The sequence below is a fragment of the Molossus molossus genome, unplaced genomic scaffold (assembly GCF_014108415.1).
Source record: "Molossus molossus isolate mMolMol1 unplaced genomic scaffold, mMolMol1.p scaffold_m16_p_16, whole genome shotgun sequence".
Classification (NCBI taxonomy): domain Eukaryota; kingdom Metazoa; phylum Chordata; class Mammalia; order Chiroptera; family Molossidae; genus Molossus; species Molossus molossus.
The window spans coordinates 43,512,445-43,538,952 of NW_023425351.1; the positions used below are offsets into that span (position 1 = coordinate 43,512,445).

Genomic DNA, 26,508 nt, shown 5'->3' on the forward strand with positions numbered 1-26,508 from the left:
ACCAGTGAAATACTTTTCATTTGAACAAAGTGAAGACACTGAATTTTTTAAAAAATTAACAAGTTTGCCACTACCCATTGTAATTTGCCATTGTTATAATTATTAAATATAAAAGTGTAGGATTGATAGAAATCAACTCTAATATAATATATGTTACATTGAAACAATGTTATAAGAAAATAAACTGTAGTTAACAGTGCAAGTCAATTCTTATCTCTCTGTATTTTACTTTTCCTTTTTAATTTTAGTAGGATACTGAACCAAAGAAAATTATAATTGAGATGTTTAAATTTTTGCTAAATATTTACTATGAAATTTCTTACCAGAGATGGGAATTTTAACATAAAATATAAATATTTCAGCATTGAATTATTTCAACCTTTCTTATTTTAAAATGAAGTAAAAGTATAAAATTATATTTAAAATAATTATTTTCTACCTTATTCCCTGAATTCTCACAGAACTTAGTAAAGAAGAATCCAGCTCTATTTTCTACATACAAAGACTGCAACAAATTTTCCATGTCAAATCCTCCCAAGGCACCATCGACCATGGTTTTAACCTAGATAACAAAACAGAGGACCATTATCCACCCAAAACATTGTAATTTTTTATGGCATTGTACAACGGGTTTCATAAATTCTGCCAGGCTGTCATTTCCCCATTGGTTCTTTCTATCTTAAACCAACCTGATCTCAAGCTTAATGTTAAAATGACTTCCCAACCTCAACTATTTTCTTGTCTCAGGCACAGTGATACCATTTTAGGAGTCTTCCAAATCACTGTTGGTGGCCTCTTTTCTCCATGTTTACTATTATTTTAGCCTTGAGGTGCTGCTATAATAGCTACAAGAGAGTTATAAAAATAACTATCTCCAAGGCCTCCCAATGCTGCTCATTAACAGTCTTTAGAGGGAGGGGCTACTCTCTGGATAGTCTCACCCCATTCAGGTCATGGACATCAGAATGTGTAAGTTCTCATAAAACTGCTATTTATGGGCTTCTCTGCCAATAATGCTGGCAACCCTAATACCATTCTTGAAACACCGAAAGCTGGCTATTTCTCCAAGCACAAGAGTGATTCTAGAGTGCAAAAGGGCATCTATGTTCATATTAACTCTTTGCTATTTGTTGTGTAGAATTCAGACTTCTTTATAATCTTAAGATAACTGCAGCATAAATGATTTAGTGTTTAAGTAAGGTTCTTGCTCGCTCTGTTATAGTGTCTCTGCCTCTCTCTTTATTACCCTACTAAACAAATTCTGAGGTGAGAATTTAATGTTTTTATGAAGTCTAACCATTGCCATTCCAAAACTAAAATATCATTATTTTGTTAGAAAAAGTATCCTAATTAGAAGAAAAGGAGAACTGTTTGCTTAGAATAAAATAGTTATACAAAATTATATCTAAGTGTTCAGACTATGTCAGGACTACCAAGGTTACTAGCTAAAGTATAATCCTTAGGGTATGTGAAATTTTCATCTAGAATTGGTGTGCTATATCCACATTTTCAAGGTAGCAACACTACAAAAAATACCTCATAAAAATTCTAAGCTTCCAAAATACAACATCAAATATTATTTTTGTATCAAGTGTTAAAAACTTAATAAAAATCCTACAGGGCCTTATTTTGTATTTGAAGTGTCCTCATACCAAAACCAGAACACAGCTGTTTTTGAAAAGAGTAATCAATGGAATATATAGCAACATGGTACTGCAAAAGGAAACACAGAAGAAATGTTTGTGTAAAAATTATTTTGCAAGGAAAAAATAAAGTGTGTTGTTTAGTAAAGAAAAAATGTTATGATAAATCAATACAAATTCTCTAAGATCAAGGGACATTGATCAACTAAATAAGGAATCAGATTAATCAGTCCTCAAAATACTTACCAAAGGTTCTTCTGTATAAGTGTATCTTCTATCCAGCTGGGGCTTCCGACATTCAGAAATGTCAGTAAAAGATGTTAAATGAATAACTCTGCCGCTGTCTGACATATGCCTTGACCTAAATTATAGGGATGAGAACTAACTGATCAACACACATATTTTCAGCACCTTTGGTGTATATGTGACCACATCTCAGCAGTGCTTCTTAGCATTGTAAGATAATTAAAAAAACAAACAAACAAAAAACACACAAGTATAAGCATCAGGTCCAGTCCTGAAGAATTAGATGAGAGAATGTGAAGTATGTGGAAAGAAAATGTTCAATAAAATAACTGCTGGTTGAATGAATTCAAGAATATATTATAGTTGTCAAATGACTGAGATGGATAATAAATACTATGAGAGTATAAGAATAAGTCCCTTGGAGCTATATTAGTAAGTAAAGAAATGAGACTTTTCCTGAAAAAATGGATAGGAGATGGGTGTGTGTGTGTGTGTGTGTGTGTGTGTGTGTGTGTGTGTATTTACAGGAGTTCTTTGCATAGGGAGAATAATGAGCAATATGTAAGCAATATATAAAGGTAGGAAGAAAAATCTTGTTTAAAAGGCAGCAAGTTAACTAATTTGCTTAGGGCAAGAAGACACCAGCAGTTAAGTGAACACTATATACTACAATATAATTCACATGATTATATCTGACACAATAAGGATTTATATATGGTAGTTTGAGGTCAGATAATGGAAGATTTTGGAGTAAGATTACTTAGGACATTACTATTTTTTATATATTTTTTCGTATTCTGCTCCCTCTCCCCTACCCCACTACAATGATTCCAACCTTACTTTCCATATCTGTGAAACATATTTGTTCATCTCACAAACCTAACTCCACTCCAGTCTACCAGCAGATTACTTTGCAGTTTCTTCTCAAAGTATAGGTAAAGAATGCTTCAATTTTTGCTCTAGTCAGTATTCACCCATTTAGCAGATACTTTTTTTTTTTTTAATTTGAGAAGGGGGGTTGTAGAAGGAGAGAGAGAGAAACATTGATTTGTTGCTCCACTTATTTATGCATTCATTGGTTGATTCTTGCATGTACCCCGACTGGGGATCAAATCCTGCAACCTTGGCATATCTGGGCAACACTATGACCAGTTGAGCTATCCAGCCAGAGCTTTAGCAGATACTATTGATTGATTAGCTAACTCTACACCCCATTCCCAGTGACATGCTTCTATAACCAGAACCACAGAAATACCACAAAAGCTAAATACTCACTTTCCAAGACTCCCTTGCAAAAAGTGGCAGTCACGTAATGTAGTGGTGACTAATGAGATATAAAATGAAGCTGAAGAGCTTCGAAGAAAGCGTGCTTTCCTGACCAAAGACAGAGGATTAATGAAAATTGCTCTTCCTCTTTTATCATTTGAAGCCCTGATGTCAGGAGCAGTAACATCACTGACTATGAAGAAATGGCCAAGAGTATTTTAAAGATTCAGGCCTTAATACTTCTGATCCAGTGAATCAATACCAGCAGTTTGCCTACCCTTAGATTTCTTGTTCCATTTGTCTAGGTCATTTTTATTCAAGTTTTCTGTTATTTGCAGCTGAACTCATTCTTAAACTATCTATCAACAAATATATTCATCTACACCCATCCTTACTTCCTTCCATCCTGTTTCATAAAGAAGTATCCCGTCTCCTGTCCAAGGTTAATCTCTTTGCCTTGATTCTTGAAGTTTTTCCTCTATTCTCCTTTAAAAATAGAGAACTTCTTTTTTATGTATCTCCAATTTTTCTGTTTCTTTTAGATCCTACTCTAAGCATATCAACAGGCTCAAGTCTCCTTTATCTTAAAAAACCCTTTTTCCAGTACCGAAAATAATCAAGTCACAAAGGAAGAGAACAAGAGAAGAATAAAGAAATTATAAAACAGTGAGAAAAAATTAATAAAATTACAATTATTTCATAGCTGTCAATAAGTACTTTAAATGTAAATGAACCAAATTCCCCAAATGACACAGACTGGATGAATGGATTAAGAATAAAACCCATTTATATCCTGCCTACAAGAGATTCACTTTAGATGTAAGAACACACACAGACTGAAAGTGAAGGAATGAAAAAAGATATTACATGGAAATGGAAATCAAAAGAAACCTGGGGAGCTATACTTATATTAGATAAAACAGACTTTAAGACAAAGACTATAATAAGAGACAAAGAAGGTCATTACAAAATGATAAAGGGGTCAATCCAACAAGAGGACATAACATTTGTAAATATTTATGCACCCAATATTGGAACACCTAAATATATAAAGCAAATATTAACAGACCTGCCCTGGCCGGTTTGGCTCAGTGATTGGAACGTTGGAGTTGTATGGGTGGCAACCAGTCGATGTGTCTCTCTCACATCGATGTTTCTCTCTCTCTCTTCCTCCCTCTCTCCCTCCCGCTCTACCTGAATATAAATGGAAAAAAAATGTCCTCAGGTGAGTATGAAAAAAATAATAATAATAAAATAAAAAATGAGCAAAAAAACTACAGTGAGATACCATACCATATAATTAGGATGACTAGTAATTTAAAAAATCAGAAAATAACAAGTGTTAGTAAGAACATGGAAAAAATGGAACCTTTGTACACTGTTGTTAGCAATATTAAATGGTACAGTCACTGTGGAAAACAGTAAGGCAGTGCCTCAAAAAATTTAAAATAAAATTACCATTTGATTCAGCAATTCTACTTCTGAAGATACACACAAAAGAACTGGAAGTAGGGTCCTGAAGATATTTTTACATACATGTTCATAGCAGCATTATTCACAATAGCCAAAATGTGAAAACAACCCAAGTATTCATTGATGGATGAATGATTAAGTAATATGTGATATACTTACATTATATGTATATTAATATACTATATATACAATGAGCTATTATTTAGCCTTAAAATGAAATAAAATTCTAAAATATGCCACAATATGAATGAACTCTGAGAAGATTACACTGAGTAAAATAAGACAGTCACAAAAAGTCAAATAATGTATAATTCCATTATACAAGATACTTTTTCAACATCAAGACAAGGTAAAATGGTGGTTATCAGACCTGCAGAGAGGAGGGAATGTATTGTTATTGTTTAATGGGTATAGAGCTTCAGTTTTACAGGATGAAGAGAGTTCTGGAGATGGATGTTAGTGATGACTGTACATTACTAATATATTTTGTACCACTAAAATATAGTTATTTTACCTCAATAAAAATTTTTTTTAAAAATCAGAGATATAATTTCAACATTCAACATTGCATTAATAAAGAGTATCTAAAAAACTAAGCATCATGTTTTATGGAATGGAGGGCCCTGTTTAACTTCTCATACATTTGGTTGGCAACCACAAGGGCTCAAGCCTAGGAGTAAGCACACAATGGAAGTAAACCAATACTTGCACATATTGCAGCATAACTTTTGTCTTTTTGTTTGCTCAGGAAAATCCCTGTAATGAAGTTGAGATTATCCTAGATTACCAGTACTTGAGTAAAAAAATAAATAAAAATTATTCCATAAAAATGTCAACCTAAATGTCTAATTCTACAAACAATATTTCAAATAGAAGGTACAGCATAAAATTAACCAATACAAGACATAAAAGCAGACAAGACATCCAGAACAAAATTCAGCTTAAAACAGAACAATGGAGATTCACAGAAGTTCAGATATTAAAAATATCAGACACAATTTTAAACAACTATGATTAAGGAGATTAAAAAAAAGACTGAGAATTTCATCAGAGATTTGGAAACTATAAAACATGTCATAACAAACCTAACAAGAGGCAAAGATAATTATAGAAATAAAAAAATACAATAACTAAAATTAGGAATATCAAATGTGAATAAAAACAAATTAGACACAATTGAAGAGAGAAACAGTGGACTGAAAAATAAGTCAAAAGAAAATGCTCAGAATAGGATGGAACACAGAAGACAGGGTATGAAAGAATAAATTAAGAAGGTCTAACATACATTTAATTGGAACCTCAGCATGAGAGAAAATGAAGAGCAACATTAGAAGAGATAACAGCTGATCATTTTCTAAAACTAATGAAAAACATCAAAACTACAGATTCAATAACCCTGAGTTGGATACAAAAAAGTAAACCCACAGCTAAACATATTAGAGTAAAACAATTTTTTAAAAAGGTATTACTAAAGTGGCTGGAGAAAAGACATATTATCTTCAAAAGAACAATTAGCCTCCCCCCTCATGCATGGGTTCTCTTTTCACAGCTTCAGTTAGCCATGGTCAACTGTGGTCTGAAACTATTAGACAGAAAATTCCAGAAATAAACAACTCATAAGTTTTAAATTGTGTGCTGTTCTATAAATAGCATAATAATATTTCATGCTGTCCTGCTCTATCTGATCTGGGATATGAACCATCCTTTTCTCAGTATATTCATGCTATTTGTGCTATCTATCTGTTAGTCATTTACTAGTTGTATTGGTTATCAGATTGACTATTGTGGTACTGTAATACTGTAAAACCTATAGTTTACTTAACAATGGCCTCAAAGCATAACAAGAATGATGCTGGCAATTTGGATATACCAAAGAGAAGCCATAAAGTGCTTCCTTGAAATGAAAGAGTGAGTAGAGAAGAATAAGTAAGATATTTTGAGAGAGAGACAATATTTATATAACATTTACTGCAGTATATTATTATAATTGTTTTGCTTTATTAGTTTTTGTTGTTAACCTCTTACCATGACTAATTTATAAATTGAGCTTTATCATAGGTGTGTATGTATGGAGAAAAGCATAGTATATATATATAGGATTCCACACTATCCAAGCTTTCAATTATCCACTGGGGGTCTTGAAATGTATTTTCTGTGGATAAGGAATGACTACTATATTTAGACATAACACTGAAAACACAAGACAACAAAATGACATCCCAAAGTGCTGAAAGAAAATAAGAACCAATGTATAATTCTACACACAACAAAAATATTTAGCAGCAATTTTTTTTTTATCCTCACCCGAGGACATTTTTGCATTTATCTTCAGATAGAGTGGGAGGGACAGAGGGAGGAAGAGAGAGAGAGGCATCAGCCTGAGAGAGACACATTGAGTGGTTGCCTCCCACATGACCCCAGCCAGAGCGAGGGACAAACTGCAACCGAGGTACGTGCCCTTATCGGGATCTAAACCCAGGACTATCTGGTCCACAGGCTGATGTTCTAACCAGCCAGGGCTATTTAACAGCAATTTTGAACTGGTGTGCCACAAGAATTTTTAAAACATTTAATACCTGACTATTTCATCAGGGGCACTGACCTCTTTTTCTTTAAGTTGTCAAATAAGTTCGGCCAGTGTGGCTCAGTGGATTGAGTGTTGTCCCACGAACTGAGAGGTCCTGGTTCCCTTCCCAGTCAGGGCACAGGCCCAGGTTACGAGCTCAATACCCAGTAGGGGGTGTACAGGAGGCAGCTGATCCATGTATTTCTCTCACATCGATGTTTCTATCTCTCTCTCTAAAAAAAGTCAATAAAGCCCTGGCCAGTTTGGCTCAGTGGTTAGAGCGTCGGCCTGCGGTCCAGAGAGACCCGGGTTCAGTTCCCGCTAAGGGTACGTACCTCGGTTGCGATTTGTCCCCGGCCCTGGTTGGTCGTGCAGGTGGCGGCCACTTGATGTGTCCCTTTCACGTCAATGTTTCTGTCTCTCTCTCTCTCTCTTTCTCTCTCTCCCTCTATCTCCCTCCCACTTTATCTGAACAAAAAATGGAAAAACATCCTCGGATGAGGGGGGAAAAAAAACGGCAATAAAAGCATTTTATTTAAAAAGCTTAAAAGTAAATATAAAAAATAATAAATTTTTAAATAAAAAAATGACAACAGCTAACACAACAATGGTGTGAATGAATCCAAATTAAATCTATTTTTTTGTCTGATCAGCAAAAACATATTTTTGGTGTGCCACAAAATTTTAGCAATTAGTTTGTGTGCCATGCAATGATAAAGGTTGAAAATCACTAATATTCAAGAATAAAAATGACCACAACATAAATTAACCTTGAAAACATTATGCCAAATGAAAGATGCCAAAAACAAAAGGCCACATATTGTATAATTACGCTTATATGAAATGTCCAGAATAGACAAATCCTTAGGGAGAGAAAATAGATAAGTGGTTACCAGAGGCCAGGGGAGGGAGAAATGAGGAGATTAATAATGAGACAGTGCTTCTTTTGGGGGTGACAAAATGTTTTGGAATTATATAGTGGTGATGGTTTCATAACTTTGTAAACATACTAAAAATTACTGAATTGTACACTTGAACATGACTAAAATGGTAAATTTTTTATGTGAACTTTATCTCAGTTAAAAAAAAAAAAAAGCAATGAAAGTGAAGTGATAAATGATTAAACACAGAATTATTTACCAGCAGATCCCATACCAAAGTTAATAGCAAAGAGTATTTTTTTCAGACTGAAGAATAATAGTCCCATTTTAAAAATAATAATAAAAAAGATAACGATGTGGACCAATCTAAATGAATTATATATGCAGTGTTAAATAATGACAATATTCTTGAGAGACTTATGAATTCTCAAGTTGGAGAAATATTAAATTACTAAACAGGGCAAGTAAGAATTGGAAAGCAATCTTCTCAGAAAAATCTGATTGAATGGCTGCTAAGAAGCTGGAGATCAGAGAACCACCTCTTTAAAATTACTAATCTCAGTTCTATACCTAATTTAGAGTATCCATGGGAAGTATTAACCCTCAAATATCTACCACTAAAATGTAAGAAACTTTGTAAAAAAAATCAAGTAGTGGTTTTCAATTTCTATTTTTTTCAATTCTTAGAAAAGTCTTACCATTGTAGAAAAGCACTTGGCACATAGAAAGCTGCACCTACCCAGTCTCAATCACGCTATCTTTAGAAGAAATTGGATACCAAGTCTCTCTCTTCCAAGGTCTTTGTAGTGCTGTAGAAGATTTCTTGGGAGATTTAGGAGGTTGTACTAAACTGGATTCTTCTTTCTAAAATGTGGTAAAATAATGAGCAAAGTGAAAAATGAGCAAATTGAGAAAAAGGGTAGAGAATAAAGTATAGCTCTGCACATATTCATAAAATTTGTTTTGATCACTAGAGGATTTCTTCCCTCACTCTACCACCTACTATGCTTCCCACTATAATAAAAATGTTCTTTTTTCCAAACTCCCACTTTTATGAAACCAGCAAGCTGATACCCCTATAGCTATTTTTTTTTGCAAAGTTTATTTCATTTTTTCCATCACCATTTATCCCCCCTATATCCTCTCCCACCTGCTCTCAACACCCTCCCCCCTGCATGGGCACAGATAACAGTCTGGTGATTGACAGGGGGATGTGGGTGGGGGGAGATGGAGCAGTGTATAGGAATCATAAATAGTGATGGATGGAGACTCATTGCTCACACAATACAGTGTACAGATGATAGGTTGTGGAATTGTGCATCTGAAACCTGTATAATTTTGTTAATTAGGGTCACCCCAATAAATTCAATAAAAAGAAAAAACAAGTTAGCAGAACAGAAAAGTATAAGTGTGTTAAAACTAAAAGTTCACAAGCCGAAGAGAAAATAAACTAATAGCTATCTAGAAGTATGTAAGATCAGAATGATTTGTCTCTTCAGTTTCTAGGTTTACAGTAGTTTTATTATTTTTGTCATTTGAAAAATGAGCATAAACATTTTTTATATGTCAACTTCCATTAGAATTAGAATGTAATATATGTTGCTGGAGAGCAAGAAATATATTTGTGATGTTTTACTATCCAGAACAAATAACAAGATCTTACATATTGGGTGTCCTAAAAAATGTATACACACTTTCAATAATTATAAAGCCAGTGTTTATTAAAATATATTTCATCTTCAAAATGTAATAGAATCTGCAGACACCCTGTATACATTTTTTTGGTATATTCTGTATATACACTCTAGGTACCTAACAACTGCTAATATTTTTTAAAGAATTCTATAAACAAAATACATTTTTGTTTTACATATAACTTCCTAGGTATCAGGGATCACATCTGTTTTAGTAATTCAGAATACAGCATGACATTAAGCAGCACTCAATAAATAAGTGGTACCATAAGTAGCTGAGCTTATTAAATATGTATCATACAATGGAAGCAACCAAGGTGTCTACCCATACATAAAGAAGATGTGATACATATATACAATGTAATATTAACCATAGAAAAGAATGAAATCTTGCCATTTGTGACAACATGGATGGATCTAGAGGGCATTATGCTAAGTGAAATAAATCAGAGAAAGAAAAATACTGTATCATTTCACTTATATGTGGAATTTAAAAACTAGACAAATAAAACAATCAGAGTCATAGATACGGAGCACAAACTGATAGTTGCCAGAGGATTGTATGATGGGGGGATGGGCAGAAAGGTGAAGGGGATTAAGAGGTACAAATTTACAACAAAATAAGTCACAGGGATGTAATGTACAGCATATGAAACACCGTCAATAAAATCGCAATAACTTGGTATGGTGATAAATGGTTACTAGACTTCCCATGGTGATCACTTTATAAGGTACCTAAATGTCAAATCACTATGTTATACACCTGAAACTAATATAATATTGCATGTAAACTATACTTTAATTAAAAAGGGCTTTACATTCCCGAATTTTAAAAAATTTTAAGTGTATCATACAAAAGTGGTCAAATTCATTGAAACGAAAAGTAAAGTGATGGTTACCAGAGGTTGAGGGAGAAGAAAAGGCAGTTGTTAAATGAGCACATAGTTTCAGATTTGCAGGATAAAAAAAGTTCTGGAGATTTGTTTCACAACAATGCAAATATACTTACTTTTAAAGTATACATTTGAAATTGGTTAAGATAGCAAATTTTATGTTATGTTCTTTTCCACAATAAAAAATATTTCTTGAAAAGTCTGTAAGTGTATTATTCAGTAGGAGAAAAGCCTCAGTCAGAATGTTTGAGCTTCTGACTCGCGAGAACTGGAAGAGTAGTGGAGAGTAACTGACGGGGAAAACACCTGACAAAGGGCACTGTAGAATAGGGGTAGGGGGAAATGGAAACATTCTATATTGTGATTGTGATGTAGTTACACAGTGTATACATTTGTCACAATTCACAATTGGACACTAAGTGGACACTAAAAAGGGTGAATTTTATAGTATGTAAATTATACCTCAACTTTTTAAATAGGAAAAATGAAGAAAACAGAATTGAGTTCTAGTCCTTAGAGTGTTTTCTGCCGAGGAAAGAGAGAGTGAGATCAGAATGAGTCACCCAACTAGAAAATTTCAGTGACAACATACGATAATAATACTCAGGAAACCAAAGAGAACCAATGAGAGGTCATAGTCATGTTTATACTCTCTTCCACCTTACCTCTCAAATGTTGTACAAATGGTAAATGTTTATATGTTATCAGATGACATGTTCCCTACACTACACCTCTAAGATGTGTATTGCCTTGGTGATTGGGTCACTAAATTACATGGACTAACAGGGAAGATTAGATTTATCAGTGGAGTGGCATACAAAACAGGCCACAAGGTCAAAGGTCAGAAAAATGTCAAGGTAACAAATAAGAAACCAGTAGTGAACTAAAGTGACACTATCTCAAAGTGTGGTTCCCAGACTAACTGCAAGAGCATCACCTGGGAGGGAATTTGTTAGAAATGCTTTGCATTTCCAGGTGGAACCCAGGAACCTGTTTCAAAAGCTCTTCAGATGACTCTTCCATATGCTGAAGAACCAGCAGCCTAGAGCAGTGCTTTGATATAAATCACCCAGATATCTTACTAAAATGTCACTTCTAAAAGATGATTCTAGTGTTCAGACCGGTTGGGGACTTCGGTTCTAAGCCAACTCCCTAATTTTACATAGTGACTCTGACCCATTCCAGATCAATTAAACCAGAATCTGTGGAGAGGGTTCTGGGCATCAGCATATTTTAAAAGCTCTCTATGTGATTCTAACTCCTAGGTCCCTAGGGTTAAGAGACCACAGACAGAAAAACTCTAACTTAATCTCTCACATCTCTCCAACTCTAAAACACTACTTGTTGAAGTAAAACTATACTATACATCTTTCTGCTTTTAAAACAAGATATCCTGAATATAATCTTTAAAGGGGTTGTTTATGACTTTGGCCAATAACACTTAACATTCTGTCACGTTTAAAGGCTACTAAGATTAATAAAGCTCTTTATTGCTGAAATGCAGATCTTAGCTACAGTTACTGCATTTCTGTGCCAATGAAGCAGTATTTACTTCTGTATAAAGTTGGTTAACTTTTCTTCTCTTTTTGGACTTTTTTCCCTTATCTTTTTGTACTACTTTAATCTTCTCCAGTGTGGAAGAATGATCACTACTTCTAATTCTGCTGTTGCTACTTCTTACTCATTTATTGAATTTATATTTGTTAAGCAACTATTATGTGTCAGGCACTATTCTAGGCACTATGGATGCATAATTAACAAAGAAAAACCCCTTATATTCTAGTAGGAGGTAAAAGACAATCAATGATGTGGTCATAAGTACAATAAAGCAAAATAAAGCAGAGCAGAGGATGTGGTGATGGAGGGCATGGTGCTGTCCTACACAGGTGTGCTTCCATGGAAGAGTCAAAGATAGCCTCTCTGAAAAGTGACAACTGAGCAGACACCTAGAGGGAGGGAGGGAGGGAACAAGCCATGTGGGTATCTGGAGGAAGGGTGCTCCACATGAAGGGAACAGCAAGTGTGGTGCTCCTGGATTTTTGCTTGGTGTGTTCAGAGAAAAGCAAAGAGGCTACTGTGGTTGGAATGGATTAAGTTAAATAAGTATGGTAGGGAATGAGGTCAAGAGGTTAGCAGGGACATGTACAGCTGTATAAAGACCTTGAATTTTTATTCTGAGTGAGACAGACAGGAGGCCACCAGAGAATTTTGAGCAGGTGAGTGACATGAACCTGTATTTTTGTTGTTGTTGTTAATCCTCACCCAAGGATATTTTTCGTATTGATTCTTTTTTTTAAAGAGAGAGTGGAAGGGAGGGAGGCAGGGGGAGAGGAGAGGGAGAGGAGAGGAGAGGAGAGGAGAGGAGAGGAGAGGAGAGGAGAGGAGAGGAGAGGGGAGGGAGAGGGAGGGGAGGGGAGAGGAGGGGAGGGGAGGGGAGGGGAGGGGAGGGGAGGGGAGGGGAGAGGAGGGGAGGGGAGGGGAGGGGAGGGGAGGGGAGAGGAAAGGAAAAATCTTTCTTTCTTACACCTGCATAATACTCCACTGTGTATATGTACCGCTGCGTTTTTATCCATTCATTTTCTGATGGACATTTGGGCTGTTTCCAGATCTTAGCTATTGTAAATAGTGCTGCAAAGAACATGGGGGTACATATGTTCTTTCTGATTGGTGTTTCAGGCTTCTTAGGGTATATTCCTAGAAGTGGGATCACTGGGTCAAATGGAAGTTCAATTTTTAATTTTTTGAGGTAACAACATATTGTTTTCCATAGTGGCAGCACCGGTCTGCATTCCCATCAGCAGTGTACTAGAGTCCCCTTTTCTCCACACCCTCGCCAACACTTGTTGTTTGATGATTTGTTGATGGCAGCCATTCTGACAGATGTGAGGTGATACCTCATTGTTGTTTTAATTTGCATCTCTCTGATGATTAGTGATGTTGAGCATTTCTTCATATGTCTCTTAGCCATTTGTATGTCCTGTTTGGAGAGGTGTCTATTTAGTTCCTCTGCCCATTTTTTAATTGAGTTCTTTGTCTTCCTTTTGTTGAGTTGTTTGAGCACTCTATATATACTGGAAATTAACCCCTTATCTGATGTATCGTTGGCAATTATGCTCTCCTATACAGTGGGTTGCCTTTCCATTTTGATGATTGTGTCTTTTGCTGTGCAGAAGTTTTGAGTTTGATGTAGTCCCATGTGTTCATTTTCTCCTTTGTTTCTGATGCCTTAGGTGATGTATCAGTGAAAATTCTGCTGCATATGATGTCTGAAATTTTGTTGCCTACAGTTTCTTCTAGAATTTTTATGGATTCTCGGGTCACATTTAAGTCTTTTATCCTTTTTGAGTTTATTCTTTGAACTTGTATTTTTAAAGGATCACTTTGGCTCTTTGGAACAGCAGATTATAGATTTTCTTATTTCCTAATTGTTACAGCATGTACATTAATAACAACAAAAAAGAGAGAGCAAGAGAGAGAGAAGCTTATGATGAAACTTAAGAATTAGTGTACAAAACCCAAGCAAGGACATTTTACTATAAACTTAATAAAGAGATCAAAGCATCCATACCTGCGTATCAGATATTTGTGGAATGCAAGATTTAGGTCTTAATGGCAAGAGGGTTGCTATTTGTGGAAAAGGGTCAACATCCTTCCTTGGTTTCTCTTGACGGAGATGCCACAATTTCAGTTCAGTACTGGCACGTTTTGTTGAGTGTGAATGAGTAACACAGAATCTTGGTGCCCTAGTTGAGAGGAAAAGAAATTTAAGATTCAACTGTACAATAAGTTTCAAAAATCACGAGTTTACAAAGTGTATAATACTTATGCCCACAATTGATGTCTTGTCATCACCTTTTCTAAATTCATACTTCTTTTTCTGCTGCCCAGCTTTAGAAAGACATTCCCCTGATACATCATCAACTGCCTGAAATCACATTCATTCATATGAAGAGGCTTCTCATATAAAGAAGACACTCATATAAAGAAGAGACATAATTTTAAAATTACATTCAAATTATCATCTACATGATAAGAAAAAGAATCTATATACCTATATGATAAAGGAAAATTTAAAACTAACTTACAGTTTCTAATAAAATGCACCTGTGATCATTTTAAGATAGTTTAGTATTTACTTACAGTACCAAATAAAAACTGGTGGATGAAATTAACACTTTAAAATATATAAACATTTTATACTGTTAAGTATACTGCTAAAGTGGATTATGATTCATATGATTTATTTTCAAATTTGAAGGTAAGAATTAATTTTACAATGATTTATGTAAATGAAAGACCAACATTACTGCCAGAAACTTAGAGCAAAGAATGTTTGGCACACTATTAAGTCCACACTTAATTGGCTGGATATCGTGGTATTCAATCTGAGAGTTAACTCTTCATTGGCTCTCAGGGTAACTCCAACTGTCAAGGACAATTACTAATTGTTGGTTTTCCCCCCAATGCCATAGCTCAAAGACTAATTCCCACTCCATATTTCAGATCCTGAGAGAAAACTACCTCCCATTAAAACAGGAATAAGGTAAATATTTCCCTGATGTGAACATAGGTTGGGAGTGGAAGAGAATCCAAAATTAATAATTAGTTTAGGGTCAGAAAGCACCCTGTATAGATCTGGGTGGTTACTCTACATTATGTTTCAGAATTTTACTTGGGAATATTCAAATTTATCTCTTATTTGCATGTCAACCAGTAAGTGGGCATATATACAAGATCCTTATCGAACAGACTGTACATGTGCTGGCCAGGAAATCCTGGTGTCTCAATTTTCTGATTCCCATCACTACGGCATATTTATATAACCCATGAGTCTCTGCTACCCCTACCACTTAAATCTTGCATTCTTATTTCATTCATTGCATTAATTTGTATTAGCTACTATGTGAATTTATCAAATATTATAGAATAAATTTCACAGTCAATCCTAAACTACTGTTGTATTACTTTTTCATGCTTCCATCATACAACTTATCATGTACCCTGGGTTATACACATCTTAATTCTCAAGCTCTAGAGCATAGAAGAAGATATTTGTCACATAAAACCATCAAAGAAACAATATTCAATGTGTGTGTGTGTGTGTGTGTGTGTGTGTGTGTGTATCTCCCAACAGAAAAATGGGACAAGGAGAAAAACAAGCAATTCATGAAAATTGAAATCCAAATTATCAATAAACATTGAAAACGTTATCAACCTCACTAGCAGTCAGGGAAATGCAAGTTAAAACTACAAGACATCAATGACACACTATGCACAGTGATAAATGTTTGAGTCTGACCAGATTAAATTCTACCATGGATTTGTAGCAATTGGTACTCTCATATTCTGTTTGTGGGAGCATAAGTTGTTAAAACTACTTTGAAAAAAATGGATATGTATACAAGAATATACATTACTTGCAGTTGTAAAAAGTAGGGGAAAACCCAAATGTAAAAAAATGGCAAACAAATTATGGTATATTCAGGCAGTGGAACATTATATATATATATATCTCAATAAAAATCAATAAAACTCAAATGCAATTACAGAGGAATCTTACAAATGTTGATAGAGGACACAAAATAATGTGTACCATATGATTCCTTTTATATAAAATTGTATAGCAGGCAGGTGAAAATATACGTTTAGAGATTTATTTGCATAAATGGTTGGTAAAACTATATAGAAAAGCAAGATGATGATAATCACAAAAGTCAGGATAGTAGAAAGAGGAGTGCCCTTAGGGGTCTTGGCAATGTTATATTTCTTAGTCTATGTAGTGGTAACAGAAGTGTTTGCTTTATAATATTCATTGAACTGTTTATGCCTCAGTTTGAAATTTAAAGAATGCATAAGGTTTTGCTAGATCAATAAAAAATGGTAAGAGAGGATCTGGGAAAATGGCAATGTCAGCAATACTGTTTTTCTACCTCTCAGAATCCCTTCATAAAATCAGACATCCCTTGTTGGGTAACACAGTTGGTGAGATTGTTATCCATATACATCAAGGTTGTGGGTTTTATCCCTGGCCAGAGCACATACAAGAATCAACCAATGAATGCATAAATAAGTGGAACAACGAATTGATACCCCTCTCTTTCTCAACTCATTTTTTAAAAGAACAAACAGGACTAGATAGCAAAACCAAATACTCATGGGCAAATTTTGTTGTTGTTAATCCTCACCTGAGGATATTTTCCCATTGATTTTTAGATACAGTGGAAGGGAGGGAGTAGGGGAGGGAGGGAGAGAGAGAGAGAGAGAGAGAGAGAGAGAGAGAGAGAGAGAGAGAGACAGACTCATGCTCTAACTGCTGAGCTAAACTGGCCAGGGTGTCATGGGAAAATTTACAACAAAAATGTTAATAGGACAAGGTATCCCCACAAACACCAAAATATAGGCAGTAGGGTAGAGACTGCTATTAGTCATAACACCTGCATGGCATTGGTGTGCAGGCGAGGGAGGAAGGGTGTGCTGGACCTGAAAATGGAAGAGCAGTAGAATAGCACACCAGGCCAGTTTGAGAGAGCAACTGAGACTGCAAAGGCTTTTACCCTCTCCAGTACTGAGTGAGTATGCACAAAATCCAATCATAGTTCTATTTACCAACAGTAAACAACTAGAAAGCCAATTAAAAAAAATTAACTATGTATATAATACATACAACAATTTGGATACATTATGCTTCAATGGCATTATACTGACCAACAGAGGTCAATCTCAAAGATTATATACTGTATGATTTCATTTTTTTTTATCCTCATCCGAGGACATTTTTCCACTTTTTGTTCAGATAGAGTGGGAGGGAGAGAGAGGAAGAGAGAGAGAGAGAAACATCGACGTGAAAGGGACCCATTGAGTGGCTGCCACCCACACGACCAACCAGGGCCTGGGACAAACTGCAACCGAGGTACGCGCCCTTAGTGGGAACCGAACCTGGGTCTCTCTGGACCACAGGTTGATGCTCTAACTTCTGAGCCAAACTGGCCAGGGCTGTATGATTTCATTTACATGACATTCTCAAAAAGATGAAAGTATAGTGACAAAAAACAGATCAGTGCTTGCCAGGAGTTAAGAGTGAAGGAAGAGTGTAATGACAAAAAGGTGGTATGAGAGATTTGGGGGTGATAAATTGTATCTTGACTGTCATAGTGCTTATATGAATTTATACAATTCAATCCCACTGTAAAACGATAGAAAAGAAGGAAAGACATAGGATAGCCTTTTTGATTAATGAAGATAAACAAGAAAAAAGATACCAAAACACCTAAATCTCACACCTAGTACGATTAACTCTAAATGGACCACAAACTTCAATGTAAAACTTCAATAAAATAATAAAGATTTTAGACAAAACACAGGGGGAAAATGTAGAACTAGGCAAGAGTGCTTAGGTTTGACACCTAAGGCATAATCCATAAAAGAAGTTGAAAATTTGGACCTCATCAAAATTTTAAAATTTTGCTCCATGAAAGACTCCTTTTTTTTTTATTGATTAATTTTTGTTACAGATGATTCTTTTTCCCCCCACTGATTCCCCCCTCCCTCTCCCCTCCCTGCCCCTTCCCCAGATTGTTGTCCATGTCCACTGTTCATGCATACATGCGTATAAGTTCTGTGGTTCATCCCTCCCCCACCTCCCCACTCCTTAGGGGATTGTCAGTCTGTACCCCGCTTCCGCATCTCTGGGACTACCCCATTCCTCAAACTGTTATGTTCATTATATTCCACAAATAAGTGAGATCATATGAAATTTGTCTTTCTCTGTTTGGCTTGTTTCACTTAGGATGATACTTTCCAGGTCCCTCCATGTAGTCTCAAAGGATAAGAGATCTTTCTTACTGCTGCGTAGTACTCCATTGTGTATATGTACCACAGCTTTTTGATCCATTCGTCTACTGATGGGCACTTGGGCTGTTTCCAGATCTTAGCAATTGTAAATAGTGCTGCTACAAAGATGGGGGTACATATATTCTTTCTTATTGGTGTTTTATGCTTCTTAGGGTATATTTCTAGAAGTGGGATCACTGGGTCAGGGGACATACCATGATCACAAAAGACTCCCCTTTTTATTTGTCTTTCAGATTTAGCTGTTACTCTTAATAGTAGGTGCAGACAGTAATATTTGGCATAGGAATGTTTGTATTAGTTGAATAAACTTGGCTCAAGGGCTACTTCCCCTACCCTCACGAAATGTTTGAAGAAAAACTTATCTGGACCCCTTCATTTAGAGACAGCCCCCAATACACCACCCTCCCAGGGAAAATCCCACATGTGATTAACCTCAGAACTTCTCACAAGTTCTTTTCTTCCTTGGCTTGATGATCTTCTGTCGTTCGGTTTGTCCTATTTTTTTGGCAAATTCCAGTCTTAATAATTGAGTGTGATCATTTGAGTGAAAGTTGCATTTTCCATTTGCACCTCAAATTTCAGTCCATCACCACAGGGTTCAATCTGTTCTCCTCTATATTTGTAACTCTCTTTCACATTAATGAGAATTCTACTTCCCAGTATCTACAATACTTGTACTTGTTTGCTTAATCTAGATATCGGTGCATTAGAAAGGATGTGACTCAGGAACAGCCAGGTGGAAGAGATGCACAGGGCCAGGTGTGAGGAAAGTGTGTGGAGCTTCCATGCATTTTTTTTAACCTTCCTTATGACTCCTCCTTTGATTTTTATTGTTGTTAATTTTTAAAAATTAAATTTGTTGGGTGACCTTGGTTAATAGGGCCCTATGGGTTTCTATGCTACAAGATCTGCATATTTTACGGTGTGCCCACCACCCAAAGTCAAATCTTCTTCCATCACCACATTTTAGGTCCCCTTTACCCTCCCACCCCCTTCCCTTTGGTGACCACAACACTGTTGTTTATGTCCACGAGTTTCAGTTTTATATCCCAAATGGGAGTGAAATCATATGGTTCTTAGCTTTTTCTGACTGACTTAGTTCATTTAGCATATTCTCAAGGTCGGTCCATGTTGTCGCAAGTACAAGTATTTCGTCTCTTCTTGTGGCTGAATAGCATTCCATTGTGCATATGTACCGCATCTTCTCTATCCAATTAAAGGGCACTGGTTGTCTCCATATCTTGGCCACCGTGAATAATGCTGCAATGAACATAGACGTGCATATATCCTTGAAAATACATATTTTCGAGTATATATGCCCAGGAGAGGGACAGCTGGGTCATATGGTAATTCTATTCTTAATTTTTTGCAGAATCGCCAGATGGTTTTCCACAGTGGCTGTACCAGTCCACATTCCCACCAGCAGTACTCTCTGAGTGCACCACTCTCCCCAAATCTCCACGAGCTCACCAACCAAAAGATCTGAAAATCCCTTTGAAATTTTTGGAAGACTAGGAGAAAATATTTGCAAACTACATATATGACTAGGGACTAGTATCTAGAATATGAAAATAACTCTAAAATCCAGTAAGAAAGAAAATAATTCAATTAGAAATGAACAAAAGCATGAATGGATATTTGACTGGAGAGGATATGCAAATAAATGTCAGATAAGCATGTATAAAGATGTTCAGCATCACTGATCATTGTAGAATTTCTAAAATAAAACCACAATGAGACATCACTGCACACTTATTAGAATATCTAAAATGAAAAGTTATGACAACACTAAACAATGGTACAAGAAACTGCTAGTGGAAATGTAAAATGATACATCAACTCTGAAAAACAGTTTGGCAGTTTCTTTTAAAACTAAAATGAACTTACTATATGACCCACTAATCTCACTGTTGGACACTTGTCCCAGAGAAATGAAGATTTATGAAGAAATGAAGATTTATGTGTACATGAACATTCATAGTAGCTTTATTCGTAATAGCAAAGAACAAGCCTAATATCTTTCAATGGGTGAATAGATATGTAATATCCATATAGCAGAATATTACTCAACAATGAAATAGAGCCATTGTTACACACTACTTTGATGGATATCTAGGGAATTATGCTAAATGAAAAAAAGATGATGTCCCCAAAATGACATATTGCATTATTCTATTTATATAATTGACAAATGGTTTCTAGCAGTTACAGATGGGGAGAAGGAGAAGGAGGGTGGTGGGCATGGCTTTAGGAGTGGTAATGTAACTGTTCTGTATTTTGACTGTAGGCAAATTCATGAATCTCTGATAAAAGTGCATGGAATTAACTATATGCACACACAATAAGTGCATGTAAAAGTGGTAAAAATGTGGAAAAGATTGGTGAATTGTAGCAATGTCAATTTCTGCATTGTAACATTGTACTACAGTTATGCAAGATGTTATCATTAAGGAAAACTGGATGAAAGGTACACAGAATTTCTCTTTATTATTTCTTATATCCAAATATGAATCCAAAATTATCTCAAAATAAAAAGTGAAATTTTTTAAAAAAGGAAAGTTTCTACTATATTAGTAATGTTTTGTTAAGTTGACTGGTGAGTACACAGATGCCCACTATAGTATAATTTATACCATTCTGTATCTTAAATATGTTTTTTAAAGAGAAAAACAGCATTCTATCTATGGAATTATACAAAGCATATAAGTAATATGGAATACCTAAGTGAGAGATGATGACAGAGAAGTGGGTAAGGGACAAATCACAATGACCTTACTTGCTAATTTAAGGAATCTGAACTTTATACTGAAAGCTTTGGGGTTACAACTAAAAATTTAAGCTAGGTGACATAAGACCCATCACAGCCACAATGGACAGCTCACTGATCCTCAAATGGCTCACCTTTTCTGTGTCTATTCTTTTATTCTTGTTTAGAGTCCCTTGAGCCCCTGTTGAAATACTACCTATTTTCTGTATTTTGTGGAATAACCACATTTTATTTATTTATTTTATGAATTAATTTATTTTTGTTACAGATGTTTCTCCTTTTCCCCCACTGATACCCCCTCCTCCTCCCTCCCCACCCTATCCCCAGGTTTGTTGTCCATGTCCATTGTTCATGCATACATGCATATAAGTTCTGTGGTTTATCTCCCCCCAACCCCCTCTTTTGGGGATTGTCAGTCTGTACCCCACTTCCACGTCTCTGGGACTACCCCATTCCTCAGACTGTTATGTTCATTATATTCCACGAATAAGTGAGATCATATGATACTTGCCTTTCTCTGTTTGTCTTGTTTCACTTAGGATAATACTTTCCAGGTCCCTCCATGTCGTCTCATAAAATAAGAAAAAAATCTTTCTTTCTTACACCTGCATAGTACTCCACTGTGTATATGTACCGCTGCTTTTTTATCCATTCATTTTCTGATGGACATTTGGGCTGTTTCCAGATCTTAGCTATTGTAAATAGTGCTGCTATGAACATGGGGGTACATATATTCTTCCTGATTGGTGTTTCAGGCTTCTTAGGGTATATTCCTAGAAGTGGGATCACTGGGTCAAATGGAAGTTCAATTTTTAATTTTTTGAGGTAACACCATATTGTTTTCCATAGTGGCAGCACCGGTCTGCATTCCCATCAGCAGTGTACTAGAGTCCCCTTTTCTCCACACCCTCGCCAACACTTGTTGTTTGATGATTTGTTGATGGCAGCCATTCTGACAGATGTGAGGTGATACCTCATTGTTGTTTTAATTTGCATCTCTCTGATGATTAGTGACATTGAGCATTTCTTCATATGTCTCTTAGCCATTTGTATGTCCTGTTTGGAGAGGTGTCTATTTAGTTCCTCTGCCCATTTTTTAAATTGAGTTCTTTGTCTTCCTTTTGTTGAGTTGTTTGAGTACTCTATATATTTTGGAAATTAACCCCTTATCTAATACATCATTGGCAATTATGCTCTCCCATAGAGTGGGTTGCCTTTCCATTTTGATGGTTGTTTCTTTTGCTGTGCAGAAGCTTTTGAGTTTGATGTAGTCCCATGTGTTCATTTTCTCCTTTGTTTCTGTTGCCTTAGGTGATGTATCAGTGAAAATTCTGCTGCGTATGATGTCTGAATTTTTGTTGTCTAAATTTTCTTCTAGGATTTTTATGAATTCATGAGTCACATTTAAGTCCTTTATCCATTTTGAGTTTATTCTTGTGTATGGTGTAAGTTGATGGTCTAGTTTCATTTTTTTTGCATGTAGCTGTCCACTTTTCCCAAAACCATTTATTAAAGAAGCTGTCTTTACCCTACTGTATGCTCTTGCCACCTTTGTCAAATATTAATTGAGCATCTTGTCTTGGGTCCATTTTTGGGTTCTCTCTCTCTTCTTTTTTTTATCCTCACCCAAGGACATTTTTCCACCTTTTGTTCAGATAGAGTGGGAGGGAGAGAGAGGAAGAGAGAGAGAAACATTGATGTGAAAGGGACACATCGAGTTGCTGCCACCTGCATGACCCAACCAGGGCCAGGGACAAACTGCAACCGAGGTACGCGCCCCTGGCAGGAACTGAATCCGGGTCTCTCCGGACTGCAGGCCAATGCTTTAACTGCTGAGCCAAACCGGCCAGGGCTGGGTTCTCTATTATGTTCCATTGATCTATCTGCCTGTTCTTGTGCCAGTACCAGGCTGTTTTGATTACAGTGGCTTTGTAGTATAACCTGAAATCTGGTAATGTGGATTCACCACATTTTAAAAAATTATGCTTATTCACATATATGTTTCTCCCAACTAGACTATAACCATGAAACTTGACCACATTTTACTCTGTATCCTTAGCACAACACTTGGCTTATACTGTATGTTTAAAAAATGTTTATTGAAATGATAAATCTGTGACTCTAGCTACATGTACACACACACACATACAACACATCAATTTGATGACATATCAACCATAAAAAGGTCAGGTGCTCCCAAAGTTAAAATGGAGCTTAAGTACTGTTAACTTATTATTGTCGTTTTAAATTTTCATAAGTTAGATATTTTTTAAAGTATAACTTGTAACTAGCCTAAGAAAAGTGAAAGCAAGTAACTGAATCACATTATTTTTCTTACCAATACAGAAGTAAGGGTTTCATAACCTCAGGCTGAATATTTTTTAAATGTTCTTTATTCCACTGAGATCCATCTAGCAGTTTAAATTTTGTTAAGATTTCTGTAGAAAGGTAGTGATCTCCACTGCTCACTAGATAGCATTTTTTCATCCTCTCAAGATGCCTGCAATAAAACACATACACACATTGATGCAATAGTCAACTAGCCAACTATTTTCACTTCTAAAATGAACTATCTCAAAACCAATGCTAAGATACAGTTGTACCAATGTGGAGATTCAAGTACTTCTCACAGTTATGGGAATAAGAAATGTATTTTTGACAGGTTGAACAATTGGCCTTGCAAAGATGTCCATGTTGTAATCCCCAGAACCTATGAATGTTGCCGTACCTTAGAAGAGATTCTGCAGATGTGATTAGGATTTTGAGGTTATCCTGTGTTAGCTAGGTAGCCCTAATGTAATCGAAAGGTTTTCTAAGAGAGAGGCAGGAGCGTCTCAGAGCCATAGAGAAAAAAAGACGAGGATCAAAGCAGAGGTCAGAGAAGAGAGAAGACCGTATGCTGTTGGCTTTGAATATGGAGGAAGGGGCCAAGAACCCAGAAAAGCAGGTGATCTTCAGAAGCTGGAAAAGGCAAGGAAATGAATTCTCCCCTTGGGCCTTCAGAAGGAATATGTCCTGCATATCCATTTCAGACTTCTAACCTCCTTACTGTAAGAGAATACATCTGTGTTGCTTCAAGCCAATAAATGTGTGGCAATATGTTACATGAACAATAGGAACTAATACACTATTGATCCTGAAGAACTTATGTAGGTTGCTTGCATGTAACTTCCTAATGTCTAGAAAAGTGGCAGTGGCCTTCCACCCTAGCATCAGTCAGGTCATGCTTCATAATCAACCATTTGGTAACCCCTGCTCTTACAACTATGTACAACACTGAGCTCTATGATCTCAATGCCATTGAAAAAACTGGAATAAACCAGTCACTAGTACACACTCAGTCAAACCCTTTGTGGGAACTGAAATCTCCTAGAGTTCATCTGCTTCTGAGCAGATCAGGAAAATTGAAACAAGATAAGGACTCTCCTAAAGCAGGGTCCTCCTCTTAGGGTTCTCAAGACTACACTAGTGAAAAACATACAGAGCAGCCAAACAAAGACCTGTGCCCCATCAGAACTCCAAGGAACTCTCTCTCTCGAGGATATCCAGTATGGTGTTTGGCAGACAATCTCATTCAGATATAAATTTCTAAGTGATATCCAATTAAAGATCATGGAATTTCTTAACCAAGCAGGCTGCTAGGAAGAGCAGGCCCTTATATTGTCACAAGGTTATCATTTATATAAGGTATCTTATGCCAGTGTGGTATATAACTGATCATTTTTTCCATAAAAATATATCACTGAAATGTTATAAAACTAACATAGAATGATTAATTTGGAAGCAGGTTCAGAATCTATGGGAAGAAACTTATGCAAACCTAAATAATTGCTACCGTTAGTATCTGAAAGCTTTAAGTCATAGAACTAATGAAGTCAATATTACTATAATAAAATAAATTTTATTATTCGTTCCTCTAAAAGTACAAATTACATTTTTATATTTATTTCAGGTTTTCTGCCTTTGCAAAAAATGGCCCAAATTAATATTCTACAATTTATTTTTAAAACTACTGAAAAAATAAAAAACAGTAATACCTTTGATGTCTTCCACCATCCTTAAGAACTTTTAACCTCTCAATGTCCATCCATAGCCACCAATATCTCTCCCCTAATGTACCTTTTATAAATTTCTTAAATCTTTCAAACTCCATTCTATTTCCAATGTCATAAGTTTTGTGAGAAATACACCAATCAGCCCTGATTTCTGATGTAATGCTGTTACTCTTTGAACTTTTTTCTTCTAAAATCTCTTCTGCCTTTTCCTTTGTGGGTTGAATTGTTTCACTTAACGCAATAGTCTTGTCAGGAATAAAGTCAAGATACTCATTAACTACCACTTCTGTTACATTGCTGAAATCTATATGATCTGGGTCTCCTCTAAATGGCTCTCCAAGAATTTGATGAATTACTACTGTCAAAGTGAAGAGTATATAAGCTCTTAAAAATTCTTCAAATGTTGAGAAATGAGCTGTCTGACTTTCACCAACATCCTCTTGCCTTTCAAGGTATATTCTCAGAAGAGCATGAGAAGGAGTGTCTTGTAGAGATATAGACCCATCTTCTTCTTCTTCGAATTCAGAAATTAATCCAGTGGTTTTAACTGGGTCCTTTTTTACCCTGGGGTGAACTCCATCATCAAAGATAAAACTCTCTGTATTAAATTATAAAAGGCTATTAGTTCAGATATGAATACAGAAGACATTTTTATTATTAACTAGATGTTATAGAGCCAGGATGGCGAACGAGTTTATTATCACAGGTAGTGACTACATGGACCAGTGTCTCAAAGAGTCTAAAGCCACATTTGGGATCAGTAGAGAAAAAAATGCCAACAGGAATTAGCCATGTCTTCCCTGGACACAGAAGGGAATAAGGGGCAGACGAACTAAATATTGGACAGCTCTAATACAGAGGGTCTTCAAAAAGACATATACTTTAAAAATATAGTATTTTATGCTGACATAAAATGTCAATATATAAAAACCAACTCTGTTAAAGAATTTGAATATGTACATTACACAATTGTATAGGCATACCTTATTTTATTGTGCTTTGCCTTATTACACTTCACAGATATTGTGTTTTTCACAAATTGAAGGTTTGTGGCAACTCTAAGTGAAAAAAGTCTAGTGGCACCATTTTTCCAACAGCATTTGCCTGCTTCATTTCTCTGTGTCACATTTTGGAATTCTTGTAATATTTCAAATTTTTCATTATTACCATACT

General features: G+C 35.8%; 1 protein-coding gene across 1 annotated transcript in view; it reads right to left on the reverse strand.

Moving 5' to 3' along the window:
- The window catches only part of RGS22 (regulator of G protein signaling 22), a 125,145-nt gene that overhangs the window by 72,704 nt on the left and 25,933 nt on the right, over positions 1-26,508 (reverse strand). The window contains exons 6-11 of the mRNA XM_036263834.1: positions 25,318-25,933; positions 23,619-23,780; positions 14,231-14,405; positions 8,815-8,939; positions 1,890-2,004; positions 440-562 (exon numbers count right to left, since the gene is read on the reverse strand). Coding sequence (XP_036119727.1) covers positions 440-562; positions 1,890-2,004; positions 8,815-8,939; positions 14,231-14,405; positions 23,619-23,780; positions 25,318-25,933 — 1,316 coding nt within the window. The remainder of the gene's footprint in view (positions 1-439; positions 563-1,889; positions 2,005-8,814; positions 8,940-14,230; positions 14,406-23,618; positions 23,781-25,317; positions 25,934-26,508) is intronic.